The sequence below is a fragment of the Phocoena sinus genome, chromosome 14, assembly GCF_008692025.1.
Source record: "Phocoena sinus isolate mPhoSin1 chromosome 14, mPhoSin1.pri, whole genome shotgun sequence".
Taxonomy (NCBI): Eukaryota; Metazoa; Chordata; class Mammalia; order Artiodactyla; family Phocoenidae; genus Phocoena; species Phocoena sinus.
The window spans coordinates 47,138,822-47,156,025 of NC_045776.1; the positions used below are offsets into that span (position 1 = coordinate 47,138,822).

At 42.0% G+C, this 17,204-nt stretch overlaps 1 protein-coding gene across 1 annotated transcript in view; it reads left to right on the forward strand.

Annotated features, from left to right (window-relative positions):
- The window catches only part of CHST9 (carbohydrate sulfotransferase 9), a 238,887-nt gene that overhangs the window by 211,971 nt on the left and 9,712 nt on the right, over positions 1-17,204 (forward strand). The window contains exon 6 of the mRNA XM_032602903.1: positions 8,654-8,684. Coding sequence (XP_032458794.1) covers positions 8,654-8,684 — 31 coding nt within the window. The remainder of the gene's footprint in view (positions 1-8,653; positions 8,685-17,204) is intronic.

Below are 17,204 nucleotides of genomic sequence, written 5' to 3' on the forward strand. Positions count from 1 at the left end.
CTCACTCTCAGCGGGAGATAAAAAAGTATTGAGAGCGCTCTTTGAGACCAAGTCGTGAGATAACATGTCTCCACTATATTTATTAGTACATGGTCTTATTAGCCATCTGTCACAGAAATGGACTGACTTCAGCCAACAGTTTACATCAAACTCATTTTCTAGACAGAGAAACTGAGGCTTGACAGAGAGTGAAGAATCAGCCCAGAGAGGGGATCACGAGCTCCCATAATTCACTTAGTCTCCAAGTTCCTACCCACCTCATCCTTTTCCTCCTTGGTGTTGCAGGGCATTGTTCCTTCACTTTGCACTCAGTTGGTTGAAGGTAGGCACCACAGGTTTGATTGATACGTCAATTTGCATCTCAAGGCATCACTCGATAAAGACAGTGCCATGAAAGGCTACTCTCTCACAAGCCAATTTCCCCCTCTGGGCTGACTTTAGAAGCTCATTGATGTCACTTCCTTCCTCAGTCAGCAAGTGAATCTTCTTTAATTCTCAAGACCAGCTGTCCATGCTGTCAACAGAAAGTTATTAAAATTCCTTTAAAGTGAATAAAAATAGCCTAAAAGCAAATGTACTTGGAAACAGGAAAGAATCAGTATGCAAAGTCCACAAGCCTCTGAGCAAAATAATGTTGATCCAACCAGAGATTTCAAACATGGTATATTCAAGAGGCTAGAAAAAAATAATTAAAAGATGCTAAACCACATACTTCTTAATCTTTTATTAGCAATGGCTTATGCAGTTACAATTTATCCCCTAAATTCCATTCCTCTTTCTCCAATATGATTTGAATAAATTGAGGAATGACTTAGGTTTTCCTTAAGTGGGATTCCCTCCTTTTTTCTTGTCTCAGCCAGGGAACATTTACATCTCCACCAGGCTGAGACTATCCGTGAGCAAGAGAAAAAACTATCATTAGCTGCAATCATAACCACCAGAGCCACAAAATAATTATATAATTATATATTTTAATTTATTAGGGTTTTAATAGCTCAGGGGAGGAGACCATTTTTCTCATATTTAAGTTGCTGTATCTCACAGAAGTGGTCCATCTGGCTCGACTCCCCATGATCCTCAACAGACTTTCTGACCTTAGGAACTGGAATCCAACCCTGTTACCTTCTAAATCAGCCCTTGCCTTACCCTTCAGTCCCCAACATGGCTTCTACCTTGTTACCTGAGTTGTTCGTGAACTGGTCCCTAAGTCCCTTTAAAACATGGCTATGTTCCCTGCCACTTACATCACCTAAACTCACCTACCTCTTCCTTATTTGGACAGAAACCACAAATCCTGGACTCACTGTGACCTTTTGCCAGGGAAACTGTATCCGACGTGTCTGTCTTATCATCCCAAGACACAGCCCAAGTTTGTGTGTTGGGTTCCTACCTGTAACTGGGGCACTCAGGTCAAGTCTACCCCAATACTGCACCACCCAAGGCCCCTAATTCTGCAAACCCCACAATTCAATTAAACAGAAGCTTGAATCTTCATTGTAACTATGCTAAGAAGCCCTATTTTAGTAAATAGCAGTTTAGTGAAAGAAAGTGGTGGAAATTTGGGTAAATTCAAACTAAAAGGACAATTAAAGTATTGTTAACCTTCAGGAGAAGTATAAAAATGGTGTTTTGTAAGTTATCTAGAATTAACTCTCAGTCTTTCACTTCAATTTCCACAATTTTGAACACTTATTATGTTTGTAATACAGAACTAGGCTACTACAGATGTTGTATAAAATAGGAGGGGAAAAGGACATTAGACATAATCACTATTACTAGGATAGTTTAAAATCCTTGAAAATCCATTGGGAACTAATACAAAAATGGCTGCCATCACAAAACAAAGTATTTGGTATGGGTCAGAATTTATCAACTTCAGGCCTTCATGTGATCCATCTAGTGAGTTTTAACCACTGAACCTTTCCTTTCACTAGGGAGCAAGAGCCAGAAGCAGCTGCCCTTAAAATATGGGAACTGGTACAAGCTGCCCCCAACCGAAAATACTGTCAGTCATTCTGTAAATTTGTACTGAACACCTAGAGTGTGCCAGCACTGGGCCCTGGATACAACAATAATAAAGATGGATCAACTATACTCCAACAAAAATCAATTTAATAGAACTACCATATGACCCAGCAATCCCACTACTGGGCATAAACTCTGAGAAAACCATAATTCAAAAACTGTCATGGACCGCAGTGTTCATCGCAGCTCTATTTACAATAGCCAGGACATGGAAGCAACCTAAGTGTCCATCGACAGATGAATGGATGAAGAAGATGTGGCACATATATACAATGGAATATTACTCAGCCATAAAAAGAAACAAAATTGAGTTATTTATAGTGAGGTGGATGGACCTAGAGTCTGTCTTACAGAGTGAAGTAAGTCAGAAAGAGAAAAACAAATACCATTTTTAACACATGTATACGGAATCTAAAGAAAAAAAAAAGATTCTGAAGACCCTAGGGGCAGGACAGGAATAAAGATGCAGACATAAAGAATGGACTTGAGGACACAGGGAGGGGGAAGGGTAAGCTGGGACGAAGTGAGAGAGTAGCATGGACATATATACACTACCAAATGTAAAATAGATAGCTAGTGGGAAGCAGCTGCATCGCACGGGAAGATCAGCTCCGTGCTTTGTGACCACCTAGAGGGGTGGGATAGGGAGGGTGGGAGGGAGACTCAAGAGGGAGGGGATATGGGGATATACGTATATACGTATAGATGATTCACTTTGTTATACAGCAGAAACTAACACAACATTGCAAAGCAATTATACTTCAATAAAGTTGTTTAAAAAATCAATTTAAAAAAATAAATAAAACATAGAAGAAGAAAATAGATTTTTAAAAAAAGGTACAGATTCCTTTTTTGTACAGTGTTGAATTTATAGACACTTTATAAAACATCTTTAATAAATAACAAAAGTATAAGCAATTGTCATATTTTAATTTTTATTGATATTTTAAAGGGACCCACATTCTTTAAGTGTTAGTAACCACTGCTATAAGATATAGAAAATTAAACCTTTTCTTTAGTGCTCTTACACTTATATTAAAATCAGCCACCTCATAAAAATGGTTATTACTTTTTCTTGTCCTATTTTTAAACGTGGTTTCCTCATAAGAGATCTTGTCTTGTTAATAAAATGTTGTTGCCAGAATTTTTACTTGAAAACTTTAAGGATTATATACTGTAGTCTCAAATCAGAAAATAGCAAAATTTTAAAAAGACAAAATTAAAAAAAAAAAAAAAACAAGATAGGCAGGGTCCCTGACCTCAGGGAGCTCACGTTTATAGAAGAATAAACGAGCAAAGAAGCAAGCAAACATACAAACGAGAAAACAATCGCAAGTTGTGGTAAGTGCTGGGAAAGAAAGAAACGAAGGGCTGAGATCAAGAATCACAAGAGAAGATGGGGTGACCAGAGAAGAGCCCCTACAGTCTTAGTATTAAACTGAAACCTGAAAATTTGAAAGAGCTAGCCCTGTCAAATTGGAAAGACAGCAGCATGCACAAAGAACCAGAGGTCAAAAGGACCAGAAATTCACATAAGACCAAAGTGATTGGAGGGTGGAAAGGGAGAGGGAATGGAAATCAACGCGAGGTTGGAAAGACGCGCAAGAAGCAGATGGGGCAAGGCAAATAGGATGTAGTAAGGAGTTTAGGGAGAGCAAGTGTGGAAGCAGGGACCAGCAAAAGGCTGATGTCACCATCCAGGGGAGAGCTGTTGATGGGCTGCAACAAGGCAGTGGTCCTAAAGCGACGGCATGACTTGTAGATAGGTTCTGAAGACACTGAGTCCCTCCTGCCCATGGACTGCTCTGAAACCTCTCCCCTGCTCCCATCTTTGGCTCCCTTGGACTATTCCTGGTCCCAGAGCCTTTGCATAAGCAATGTTTACAGTTCTGTGCTTTTTTGCAAGATAAAGACAGGGCCCTAGTTCACCGAATTGCCTGATCTGCCCTGTTACAGATCACCATGTTGGTCCTCTTCCCCAGATTGTCATGCTCCTTCCTAAAATACCCTTTAATGGAGAGGAGGGGGGATGCGATATTCCAGAATCTGGCAGCTGTAGAATATCAAGTTACCATATGAAATACACAGAAATACAATGGGCGTATTTGCACTCCAAGAAAGAGGAAGAGATTCGTAACCTCACCTTCGTTTCCTTGTCTTAAGATTTCACATGTGGTACTTTCAAAACAGCTTGAGCATCGCTACAGAATGGATAAGGCTAAAAGCAGACTATAGTCCAGAAGCAGACAATGTCAGAAAAGCAGGGAACCAAGCCAGCAAGCTCTTTGAGTCCAGCCAGGGACCAGGCCTGTGTTGGTCACAGTTGAATCCCCAGAGCTTAGAATCCATATGTGACATAAGGTAGCTGATCAGATATTTGTTGATTAAGTGACTAAATAAGCCAGATATGACTCTTTCCAATCTTTATTCCCCTCATCCATTTGTTACCAATTTCTCTTAAACATTTCTTCCATGTGCTCCTTTGATTTTCCTCGCTCTCTCTCTCTCTCTCTCTCTCTCTCTCTCTCTCCTCCTTCCCGTTTCGACCTCCCTGGTCTAAGCCCCAATCCATCACCTAGTTTACCCACCCACCAAAGCCCCCTATGTATTCTCCAATTGCTCTCCCTACTCTGTCCAATGTATTCACCAGTTTAATTTTCCTTCATATTCCACCTCTGCTGAAGAAACCATCATTGCCCCCAGATTGTCTACTGTTGCAAACATAAGGCAATTGACTTGTTTCCAGGTCACCCTGGGCAACAGTATTTCTCCCAAGACCCTCTCCTCTAGTCAGAGCTGTCATTCTCATGATGCCTTCCAAATTCCAGCCATTTCTGAAGATCTGATTCAAGTTCCACCTGCTCATTATTCCGATTCCTACATCCCAAGGATAGGTCCTATCTCATCTTTATTTTTTTAAGCTCTTGTATTCATCCTCTCTCTAAGAATTTGTTCAAACATGCCTATATCCAGAAGATATTCTTAAACTCCATTGAGTAAAAGGCCAATAAAAAATCAATAAGAAGTGTGGTTCTTGGGACTTCCCTGGTGGTCCAGTGGTTAAGAATCCATCTTCCAATGCAGGGGACGCAGGTTCAATCCCGGGTCGGGGAACTAAGATCCCGCATGCCGCAACTACTGAGCCCACGTGCTCTAGAGCCCACAGACCACAACTAGAGTGAAGCCCACGTGCCGCAACTAGAGAAGCCCGTGTGCCACAACAAAGAGCCCGCCTACCACAATGAAAGATCCCACGTGCTGCAACTAAGACCCAAAGCAGCCAAATAAATCAATAAATAAATATTTTTTTAAAATGGGTGGTCCTTGGCTGTTCGTGAGATATTTCTGCATAAGCCAAAAGGGAGGATAAGAGTGGTTGTTGACAATATTTGTCCCGGAAACCTATTTGTTCCCCAAGATCAGCCACACCGGTTGCTCTTCATTTGTGTTCTCGCACGGTGTCATTCATAAAACTCTGTTAAAACACTTAAAATGTAGTGTTGCCACTTATCTCTACTTACCTCTCTCTCCCACTTGACCTTGACCTTGAGGGTGGGTGCCCTGCTGTGTGCGTCTTTGCACACCCAGCATTCAGGAGGTATCTGCCATCTTGAAGGGATCATATTTTTTAGAATAAATATATTAGACATTGAACTCATACTTTCAATTCATTAAGTTAGGGAAATGCCTGAACAGCTGAGAGTCTAGTTGTGAGGGACAAAAAATGGTCCAGAGGAGCTGGAATCTGAGAAATTTTTATTTCATGTGTTGGGGCCTGCTGTTCAAAATAGACTTGAAACTGCAGATTCTTGCAAATCTGTGCATGGCTGCAGAGGTCTCCTAGCCTCCTGCATTGTCCCATTTTTCTGTGTGTTAGCATTTTTCTGAGGAGCAGATTCGTAGCTGCTCTTGGGTCCTCTTCTTCCCCATCAATCCATCCTCCACCCCACCCCTCAAGTCATCTTTCCCAAAGCTGGTGTCTCACCTTCTTCCCACACTCCTTCCTTCCCACCTGCTGTGCTATGTATGCTTGTACTGTATAAACCACTCAGAATGTCTCACAATTTACCCAAACACACCCTCTCCTTGCCTCTGAGACTTTACTATTCCTGTCCCAACTCCCTGGAATGCCCTTCTCTCACCCTTTGCCTGCAAAATTCATACTTATTTAACCTTCACAAATCTCGAGAAGGGTAAATACTGTTAGCTCTTTGTTATAGATGGCCAAACAGGACGACAACGTTGAGTAGCTGGCCCTGAATCAAGCATCTAGTAAATGACAGAGCTGTAAATTAGATGCCAGGTTGTCACCTACTCCGTTTTCTAAGCTCCAGTGGGCTGCTGCGTGATTAGGTTATGATTATTTGATTGTTTGGGCTCTTATTTTTCATTTGAATTCCTTCAGATTTCCCTTGGTTCCTAAGGAAACAGAACTAAGATTTTGTGCTGCTGCTGCCCCTGACGTCACCTCCATCCTATTCCCCAGGTAGCAACCAGCCCTGAGTGGTCCTCTGAAGATGCACGTCTGACCGAGGCATTCCAGTGCCCCTACTCACATCCTGGGCTATACCCCCTTAATAACTGACTTCCCTCTACTTTGGGGAAGATCATAAATCTCCCCTAAACGGTCTACATGACCATGGCTGTATGTTTCTTGCCTCATTTCACACCACTCTGGCCTCCCCTTACTTTCTTCCGGCCATGCTGGCTTCCTTTCTGTGCTTTGGACCCACTGGCTCTCTCCTTCCTGAATGTTCTTCCCCCTCTTCTTGGACATACTGGTGATTTAATTCAAAAGGCAAGTTTTTTTCCCACAAACCATTAAACAGTCTTCTTTAAACACTCTGCATATTATCCGACAAGGGAAATCTAAATATTAAAATGTATCAAGAGAGTCCGATTGGGCAGTACCATTAAAAAAAAAAAATGAAGAAAATTGGTTCTTATTATCTAGAAACTCCAAGATTGGCCCCTGGTATTTCGTGACAGTGACTAGATTTAAGATCCCACTCAACAGAGCCATTCCATTCTCTGGACTCCTTATTCTTCTACTGCATCCCATGTCACACTTAACCTAGTACTGAACACTTAGTAAAATTTCCAGATATACTTATTATTAGTCGCTCGACTGACTGGTAAATATCACTTATTCATTACAAATCTTTTTTGAAAACAGTTTTGACAGTTTCTTAAACAACTAAACATGCAACTACCATACAACCCAGCAACTGCACTCCTGGGTATTTATCCCAGAGAAATGAAGACTTATGTTCACATAAAAACCTGTACATACCTATTGATAACAGCTTATTCGCAACAGCTAGAAACTAGCCAGATGTCCTTCAGCAGGTGAATGACTAAACAAACTTTGGTATATCCTTACCGTGGAATACTACTCAGCAATAAAAAGGTAGAAACGCACAGGAATGCACATAGCAACCTGGATGACTCTCCAGAGACTTATGGTGAGTGAGAAAATCCTATCCCAAAAGGTTATAAAATGTATGATTCCATTTACATAACATTCTTGAAATGACAAAATGATAGCAATGGAGCACAGATTAGTGGTTGTCAGGGGTTAAGAAGAGGGTGGAGGCGGGAGGACAATGGATGTGACTATAAAAGAGCAACGTGAGGGACCCTTGTGGTGATGGCAATGTTCTGTATCTCAACTACGTCAATGTCAATATCCTGGTTGTGATATTATTGTACTATAGATCTTCCAGATGTTACCGGTGTAAAGGGTACAGGGGATCTGTCTGTATTATTTCTTATAAATGCATGTCACTACACAATCATCCTAATTAAAATTTTAAAAGGACACATTTAATAAAGTGTGCGTATCACACCAAGATGTTCACAAGCACGAAATAACTGCAGGGCCACAAAATGTCTTCTTTCCTCTCTCTCCTGATGGTTTGTTGGTTATTGATTATTCCTAAGGACTTTTTTCCTTGTATGTAAGACACGTGATACTGATCACTTTTAGGCTACTTTTGCAATGACTGAGGTTTATTATTTTAGAGCCTTTATTATTTATACCCCTGTGTTGCTTTTCATATGTTACGTTACTCTGATTTGTTTCTCTCCTGACCAAGATACCATTCATAGGACTGTTGGTTTGTACTTTAGTCTCTGCCAGTACCAAAACATAAGAACGTCTTTATCATCTTCATAGGTCAGAGAAAAGTTGCACCTCTGCCATCCACCACTTTAAATCTCCTCGCCTGGTCTCAAGGTTCATTGAGTTCAGTGTTAATATTATGCTTGAACAGGTTGTCATTGTTTGCAAACCTTTGACTTACTGGCTGTGGTTCAAATTTTTCTTTGGTCCTTTCATCTCTTTACCATTTCTCTGCCAAAGTTTAGTACATTCTCTGGTATCACCCTTCCCGGATTTCCACTCCATTTTCTGTTATCTTTGCCTAATGTGGTTTATTTCGGTTTTGACTTTTTTCTTCATCCCAATTATTGGAGTGATTATAAATGTCCCTATTGTGATACACATTCTTGCTTGGAGAGTTCTTTTGGAGTTTTGAGTGAGAACAGAGTGAGACTAGTACAGTATTGTATTCCTTTTCATACTTTCATGTTGAATTTCTTTTTTGCTCTCTCTTTCAGTGACCAGAGAAAAAATCCAGGACCATATCACCAACCAGGTATTTCCTCACTTCTCATAAACTGTAATGTAGAATTTTGCTTTAAAGATTAATCATTATTTGTAAATATTTAGAAGGGGGGCATTGCTAGTTCTTGGGTATGAGCGATACGCGTGTTATTGGTTCTGAGAACAAATAAACCGATCCTCTGTAAACGCTCATACACTTTCCTCATCTCCCTCACCTCATTCCTTCCCTCCTCACCATCCTCCCCAAGGGTGGGAAACAGTGAGAAGTGGGCTCTGCCAGTTCTGACATAAGCATCCCTCGGAGCGTATCATGATCTCTCTTTGATTCTATCATGGCTGCAAATAGATACTTTTATCTGCTTCTCCCTTAACTAAGGTGACTCTCCTCTGTGATTTTCCCAAGTTCTAATTCGCCCAGTCACTCCCTCCCAGACAAGTTAAGAGCTAAACCCTTAGCAGTGGAAACGTACAAGTGGATTTTCCATTCTGGTCTCTGATTTCTACCCACATTTAGCCAGTGTCTTCCTGCCTGCCTCACTATTTCTTATCCATTCTTTTTTGATTAATTTTTTATACTTACCAGTAGATGGAGTCATTCTGTACAACGGTTTAAGGGGTTTGAGACATGTAGCCACACATCCAAACCAAGTTTGGCCTGTCTTGCGCCATCCCACCCGCTTCCCACGGGCCAGCTGAGCTGCAGTTTCTCCCAGTGCTGCCTGTGTCACTAGACCCAGGGAATGCAGACGCTGGCCTATGGCAAAATATGCACAGCTTTCATTCATAGACCAGAATCTCCAAGTCTTTCGTTGTTGTTCTCCTCTGGCCTAAATTATAACTCACCCTTGCCAAGGGGAAGAATGGTGCGTCTACATTTATACCAGTCAAGGGTACATTTTTCAACATCTTCTCCTAATGGGCTTCAAAATAAATTCCAATTCTGGCCCTCATTGTCATTCCAACCGAAGTAAGTTCTAGCTCTACCTAATCTGTGCCAGATGCCCTGTAATCCATCGAGCTTAAAAACTGGTTCATTCATTTGGTTAATATACTATATTGCAAATTTAGTAGGCAAAATTTAAGGCTTATCGGGTACCATTTTTCTTTTGAATAGAGTTGTAAATACTGTATTGACTCTTTGTACCAGCCATCTTAATACTTGAAAATGCCACCCCTGTGCAGTGTTGAAGTCAATTAGTCATTTCACAGAGTTTATTTGCCTTTTGAACTTGATCTGTTTAACATTGTATTTCAACTATTTGTATATACTCAAGTAGCTTGGTAAGGCTGAGCCACAGTTAACCAGTAATGTTTATTGCTACCATTTTTATTTATTCAAGTCACAGAGGGAATACCTTTCCTTAGAAAGAGAACTGTTTTCTTTATTAACTTAACAAGGTAAAGCAGTTGGTCAAGAAATAAAGACCACTTCTCTGGGGCAGATTTTCATTTCCTGTACTTTCCTTCTTTTTACCCTTGGCTAAACTAATAGAGTAGGTAGACACCAAAATAGAACACCAAATATTTACTTATAATCTTAAACACTGATTTGGTGCCAGATAAGATCATAAGGGTTTCCAGTCCCAGTAAGACAGCGAAATTCTTTGGACTTTAGCTTAAGAGGTAAGGGTCTTAAGTATACTAGTTATACAGTCATTCTCAGAACAGATAGTTGTATGGTTCAATCAGTGTCTGCCAGCTGTATTTCTAATTCTACAGTAGAATTTCTATCTTTTCTTCTTCCATGTAGGGAGGCACTCCCCACTCTCAGAAATGTGCCGGGGATACAACTCTACGAGGCATCTTACACTTCTAATTGATCTAAAGTCTGGCAAAGAGCTACAAGATGAAGTCCCTTCCTTTTTAATTTCTTTTTGAAATTGAGGTATAATTGACATATAACATTATATTAGAATCAACATAATGATTCCATATTTCTCTACACTGTGAAATGATCTCCATAGTAAGTCTAGTTACCGTCTGTCACCATCCAAAGTTACAAAACATTTGTTTTCCTCGTGATGAGGACCTTTAAGATCTACTCTCTTAGTAACTTTCAAATATGCTAAGATGGACTATAGTCACCATGCTGTCCATTACAGCCCCAGGACTTATTGGCTTTATCACTGGAAGTTTGTACCTCTTGATCTGCCCTCCCCTTCTGCCACCCAAAGATTCTGGCTCTTGAAAAACATTTCTGTACACTCACTTTGGATAATCAATAGTGTTCTTTATCAGAAAGGCATGTAAAATAGAGCACTGGTGAGCGTTAATCTTGCCCCGAAATCCTTCCCACTAGGCACTATAGATTGTGTAATTAAATTGAAATTGAAAATCAAGTCCTTTTTTCTTCTTCCATTAAGCAAGCTACGAGTTGCACGCCAATGTGAGAAATCAGAGCTGGAGCGGAGGGAGGGTTCTAGCCTGCTGGCCGATAGCCAGCGTGCATTTTTAGCCCACAGCTACTTTACCACACCTGAGCTCTGAGAACAAACAACTGTTTGAGTTCTCTGGAGCGAACGCCGAATTCTTTCCTGTGTAACTCACTGGGGAGATTAGTATGCTATTTTAAAGTAACCTGTTAACGCAGTTTGTTTACGGGAAGAGGACAAAAATGAGCAGTGAACCGCTAGGCAGCTCACGTCCCAGAATGAGATGAATGCATGACCCATTTTTTTCAGCTGTCCCTTTGGCAGTTCATTGCTGCAACGATTTCCTCTCCGAAAAATGTGCCTTGTAGAGATGAAGTCTCCTGTAGGTTTTTCGGAATAATTTTGACTACGATAGATTAAAGATAATACCTTAAAACACTACCAAAAATAGCTTCAAAATCAAATTAGCATATTGTCAGTACGAGAATGGGAATACTGAATATAAAAACTTTTGATTTCAGTTTTGGAAACTGCCTTCTTACATAGTAGGCAATTGAAACCTGTAGTAAATGAATACCTTCTGTTTATGCCTTTTGGAACAGTAGATCACTGGAACCCATAGCGAATTAATAGTTTGTTTTTAAACAGCTAGTTGCTGAAGAGGGATGCCGAACCTGGGGCTCGGTTTCTCGCGGGTGGGATGTGCATGTTGCGGGGGGACGTCCCCAGTTCTGGTGCTGGTCATGAGAAAGGCTCGCCTTCGCCGATTGGCCGGTTCAGAGAGAGCCAACGCCATTGGCGGCTGTTACAGCTTATGGAGCTGTTTCCTGAGACTGCTGCAACAAACTCTCACCAACTGGATGCTCTCAAACACACTAATGTATTGTCTCTTGGTTCCGGAGGCTAGAAGTTCAAAACCAAGGTGTCGACAGGGCCAAGCTCTCCCTGAAACCTATGGAGGCAGGTCCTTCCTTGCCTCTTTGCTGGCTTCTGGTGACGCCGGCAATCCTTGGGGTCCCTTGGCTTGTTAGCTGCATCTCTTCAGTCTCTGCCACTGTCATCGCGTGGCTGTCCTCCCTGCGTGCCTCTTCTCTTCTAATAAGGACACCAGCCATATTGGCTTAGGGCCCACCCCCATGACCTCATCTTGATTACATCTGCAAAGACCCCCTTTCCAAACAAGGTCACACTCACAGGTACCAGGAATGAGGACTTCAACGTATCTGTTTGGGGGACACAATTCATCTCATACCAGGCTGGAAACTTTAGAGTCATCCACCACTCCATGTCTCCCTCTGACCAGCAAGCACTTGATGTGCTCTCCATAGCCCTGTCCAATCCAGCTCCTCCTCCACCACCCAGCCCTTGGCCTCTGCTCCCCCCAGGCCCTCATCTCGTTTGCTCTATATGGTGGCTCCATACGGCTCTCCCACTGCTTCACCGCCATCCCATTCATCTTGTATTCTGTTCCACTTTACTTTCTGAAATACCAATCACCTGGCATCTCTCCTCTGCTGAAAAACAATAACTAAACAGAAATGCCTCCCCCATTTTTAGCAGTGATTATTAACGCTGCACGTGCATATAATCACCCTGGAGCTTTGTTAGCACAGATCCTGAGACCCGCCCCCCCTCAATGTCACATGCACCCCCAAGAAATGCTGGGCCAGGGGTTGGGTTCAGACAGGGCTTCACTATTAGACCAGGCCAAGAGGGCTCATGTGCTTTCGAAGGCCTCGAGCATCACAGGCACAGAGAGACAAACACTTTTTTTAAAAAATATTTATTTATTTATTTATTCATTTATTTTTTGCTGCGTTGGGTCTTCGTTTCTGTGCGAGGGCTTTCTCTAGTTGTGGCGAGCGGGGGCCACTCTTCATCGCGGTGCGCGGGCCTCTCACTGTTGCGGCCTCTCTTGCTGCGGATCACAGGCTCCAGACGCGCAGGCTCAGCAGTTGTGGCTCACGGGCCTAGCTGCTCGGCGGCATGTGGGATCCTCCCAGACAAGGGCTCAAACCCGAGTCTCCTGCATTGGCAGGCAGATTCTCAACCGCTGCGCCACCAGGGAAGCCCGACAAACCCTTTTTTTTCTCCCCAGCCTCATGTTTTAAAGTTTGATGACCAATTGAGCACACACAAAATGTTGGAGAGGGATAGAGCAGCTGAATTGGACACTCTGGTCCTTTGGGGTGAGGTTGGGCTGGGGGATAAAAGACCAGCCTTTGCCCTTTGAAACCAGAGAAAGAAAAGCTTTAGTTTCAACATGGCCATGCCCCATCCCCCATAGCTGGAGGATGTGTAGGCAGACGGCGTTCCTCAGCAACAATACTTCCACCCTCCCTCTGCTTGGGAGATGGGTGCAGTGGGCAGGTGTAATTCTGGGCAGTACTTAGAGCTGCCTGGCAATCCCAGGTCAGAAAAGTGAGGCATGAGGTGAGGGAACCTGCCCTTCCCAGGAATCTTGTGAGCTTTACCGAATCATCCCATCCTTGACAGGGGCAGGTCAAGCCACTGCCCAGGAGTCCCCAGCTGTGTCTAGTTTCTGGCCTGTCCTCCTCCTGAAGGTCCATTGGGCCACTCAGGCCTCTGTGGCAGGGTGGCCCTCAGGCGACAGGGCTTCTTTAGCTTCTAGGCCCAGAGCAGTCCTTTGGGACAGGCTGCAGACCACAGGTGGAAACAAGGACTGGGTCTTGTGTATCGCTTACTTTAAAACTTCTGAACATTTAGACATACAGAGTGTGGGCTTCCGTTCATCCTCTTGCTCTAGGCCCTGTAAATGTTGAGGATGATCCTGATCAGACATCTACAACTTAAAAACTCAACATGTGATTCCAATAAGAAGCCAAGATGGAACCCACTCACCTCTTGTCTATAGGATAAAATTCAAACCTGTGAGTACAGAATCCAAAGCCCTATGGTCTCCATTGGAGAGCATGCACCCCGCCTCCCTAGACTTATTTCCCATTCTGCTCCTTTATGTAAAACTATTGTGTCCTATTTAAAACTGTTCTACCAACATACTCACCCCTTTCTCTGCAGGTACGAAATTTACTCATATTCCAAGACCTCACTCCAATATCACCTCTTCCATGAAGCTTTCCTCATCACAGAGCTAAGAGTAATCTCCCCTTCTTCTGTGCACCTATATTATTTTTTCTGCCCCTTTGCTATAGACCCTTGCATTTTCTACTCTATATTCTAATTATTGATATTCCTATGTGATTTTGTAACTAGATAGTATTGTCCCAAAGGGAAGATATCATGTTTGGCTCATTTCTGTGTTCACTGTTAGACCTTGCACATCATAGGCATCCAACCAATTCCTGGTCCATTGTAAATTCTTCCACTCACTAAATTATTATTCTAGAACCCAGAGGAACTGCTGGTTGCAGACAGGCTGCTCCCTGGACCCTGGACCGCTCACATCTGGTATGCCATTGACTCTTAAGGCAGGAACTAGGTTTTGTCCTTTGCCCTCCCAAGTGAGGAGTCTAAACCAGAAACAGAAGACACAGCTAAGGCTGCACGTGGTCTCTACGAATAATGGTCACACAGCTGGGGAATGAAAGAATCAAAGGGCAGGGGGGACCCACACCTTTATTTCACCCTTATGTCCACATACCATAACTGCCTGTAGAACGCTGAACCATTTGCTTGGATCAAGACTTGGCACCTGATTTTTTTTCTCGAATGTAAACATGGAAATGTCATTCACTGCTGCCTTTTCAGTGTAGCGTGAACTTTACAACTTCTAAATTTAAAGTGGGATTGCATTACCTTGCACTATTCTTATCAAAATGACCATGCACTCAAGGAGACAACTTTGACCTAAAGAGAGTTTCTCTTGGCAGGTCCAGCATGAAAAGAGCTAGTAAAGATCCCATCCCCCTCATTCTCTTTTAAGATTACCTTCTAGAATTGGAAGTTGTGCTTTTAAAAAGCTACCCAATTTATGAGTCTTTTTAAAATGCTTGAAAGCAAGACTGAAATGATCCAGAAGTGGTGGCACTAACGGCGGTTAACAAAGAAGGATTTGTAAAAGATGGGCTTTATTAAAGGTCAGAAGGCTTCATAACTAGAAGATACTCAGGTCTAAGTGTCAAAGGGCTGGCACTCGCCTCTTCATTCGGAAGCCAAGAAAGTTAAAACGTTGTGTAAGGATGTCTATGGAAATAGACAGTAGTCCCTGGAAATATATTGTCATGACAAAGGGAGGGAGGAGAAGACAGCCCTCAGGTGTTTCAAAAGCGTGAACACCAAGAGGAAAATAATGGTTTATTAGCCTCACTGCGAGAGCTGTTAGCAATCCAATATGCAGATAATTCTCACTTAAGCATTCCCACTCAAGATCATTCCCACTCAGAATGCTTCTGAATAATCGTGACCAAGAGTTTTGCTAGTCATGTAATGCGCCATCTCATTTATTTGTCACAGCAACCCCAAGAGGATGCGTATTTTAATCTCCTTTTTATACAGGTGGAAACTCAAGCTTGAAAGATTTAGTAATTTTTCAGGTCCTGCCATGCTTAGCACTAAATTAATAATAATAATGGCATTATTATTGTTTAATAAACTTTCTGTGTGTAGGCATTATGATAAGTTTTACATAAAATTATCTCATTTAAACCTCACAGCCGTAACCTTGGGAGGCAGGTACAAATCAAGGGAGTCAACGTTAGTGAGGTTAAATGCCTTGCCCCAGATCACACACCAGGATGGAAGCAGGCAATCCAACCCTACCGTGTAAGCACCAGCCACTGTTCCCTGCTGCTTTAAATATCCTTATTTAAAGATGATGAGTGGCAGAGCTGGAATCTGAATCTAGGTGGATGGATCTCATTCTGAAATCCTTTCTCTTCACTGTTGTGCTGTCCTACTACTTGTTCTGCAAGTTCTTCTATTAATTAAATGATCCCACTTATGACCAGCCTAACCAGTACTCCAATCTCAACACCAGCACTGAAGCAATTGGTTGTGAGAGTCTAGAATACAGATGATTATGATGTGGTAGGTCCTTTTTAAAAAACATTTTAACTATCAAGATAGCATGTACTGGGCTTCCCTGGTGGCGCAGTGGTTGAGAGTCTGCCTGCAGGGGACACAGGTTCGCGCCCCGGTCCAGGAAGATCCCACATGCCACGGAGCGGCTGGACCCGTGAGCCATGACCTCTGAGCCTGCGCGTCCGGAGCCTGTGCTCCGCAACGGGAGATGCCACAACAGTGAGAGGCCTGCGTACCGCAAAAAAAAAAAAAAAAAAGAAAGAAAAATAATAACAAGTAGTGGTCACTAATACAAGGCCAATTCTGTAGAATCCGTGCTATATAAATGGTTTTGGCCCCTCAGAGCAGATCCCATGGGCATCCCTGATACTATGTGTAGACTTTTGTGTGTATCGGAATTTGGCTGAGGAAACAGTCCTCATCAGAACTTCAAGAGCGAAAGAAAGTGTCCCGGAGAGTTTTTCTACCTCTCACTAGAGAAAGAAAGTGATCAAACCTATCTCTTTGATTATGCATAAATTAAAACCGATTTTATTGAAACTTGCTTTTGTACAGTTTTTTAGCACTTATCAGAGAACAAATTTCTGGGAGGGAAAAGATTCACAGACAAGTAGTGAAAATTCAGAGTATCAGTAAGGATCCCACTGAAAGCTACCTTGCTTTATTTCCCTTAATGTGGAAAAAGTTATTATCCATAGAAGTCTTATGTTATATTCTGTGGTCGATCATCAAACAAGGGTGTAATAAACAAGATTATTCACTGTTTCATCACTGGTATGTGCCTTTGCTCAAAATGTATTAAAAGGAAATATTTCTGTCATACCATTACTGGATAATTCAATTAGACCAATGTTCTGTGGATGCGGAATAATGTAATTTACTATGTTGACTAATTAGCCAATCAGATTTCTCTCATTTTCTAAGGCAATGGATTGACTAAAATGTGACCATAAACAAAATAGATTTTATTAGGCATAATCTGCTTTGTAAACAAATGAAATTAATTCTTTGCCTGACCTAAAGCTTTGAAAATGAAAGACCAAAATTGAACACATGCTTCCAATTTTGGTTCTGTTACTGAGATGACACAGAATATACAAGTTACAATTTAACTTCCCCTCAAGTATTTCATACTTGAGACTAAATGACTCTTAGAAATATGTTCATCAACAGATGGG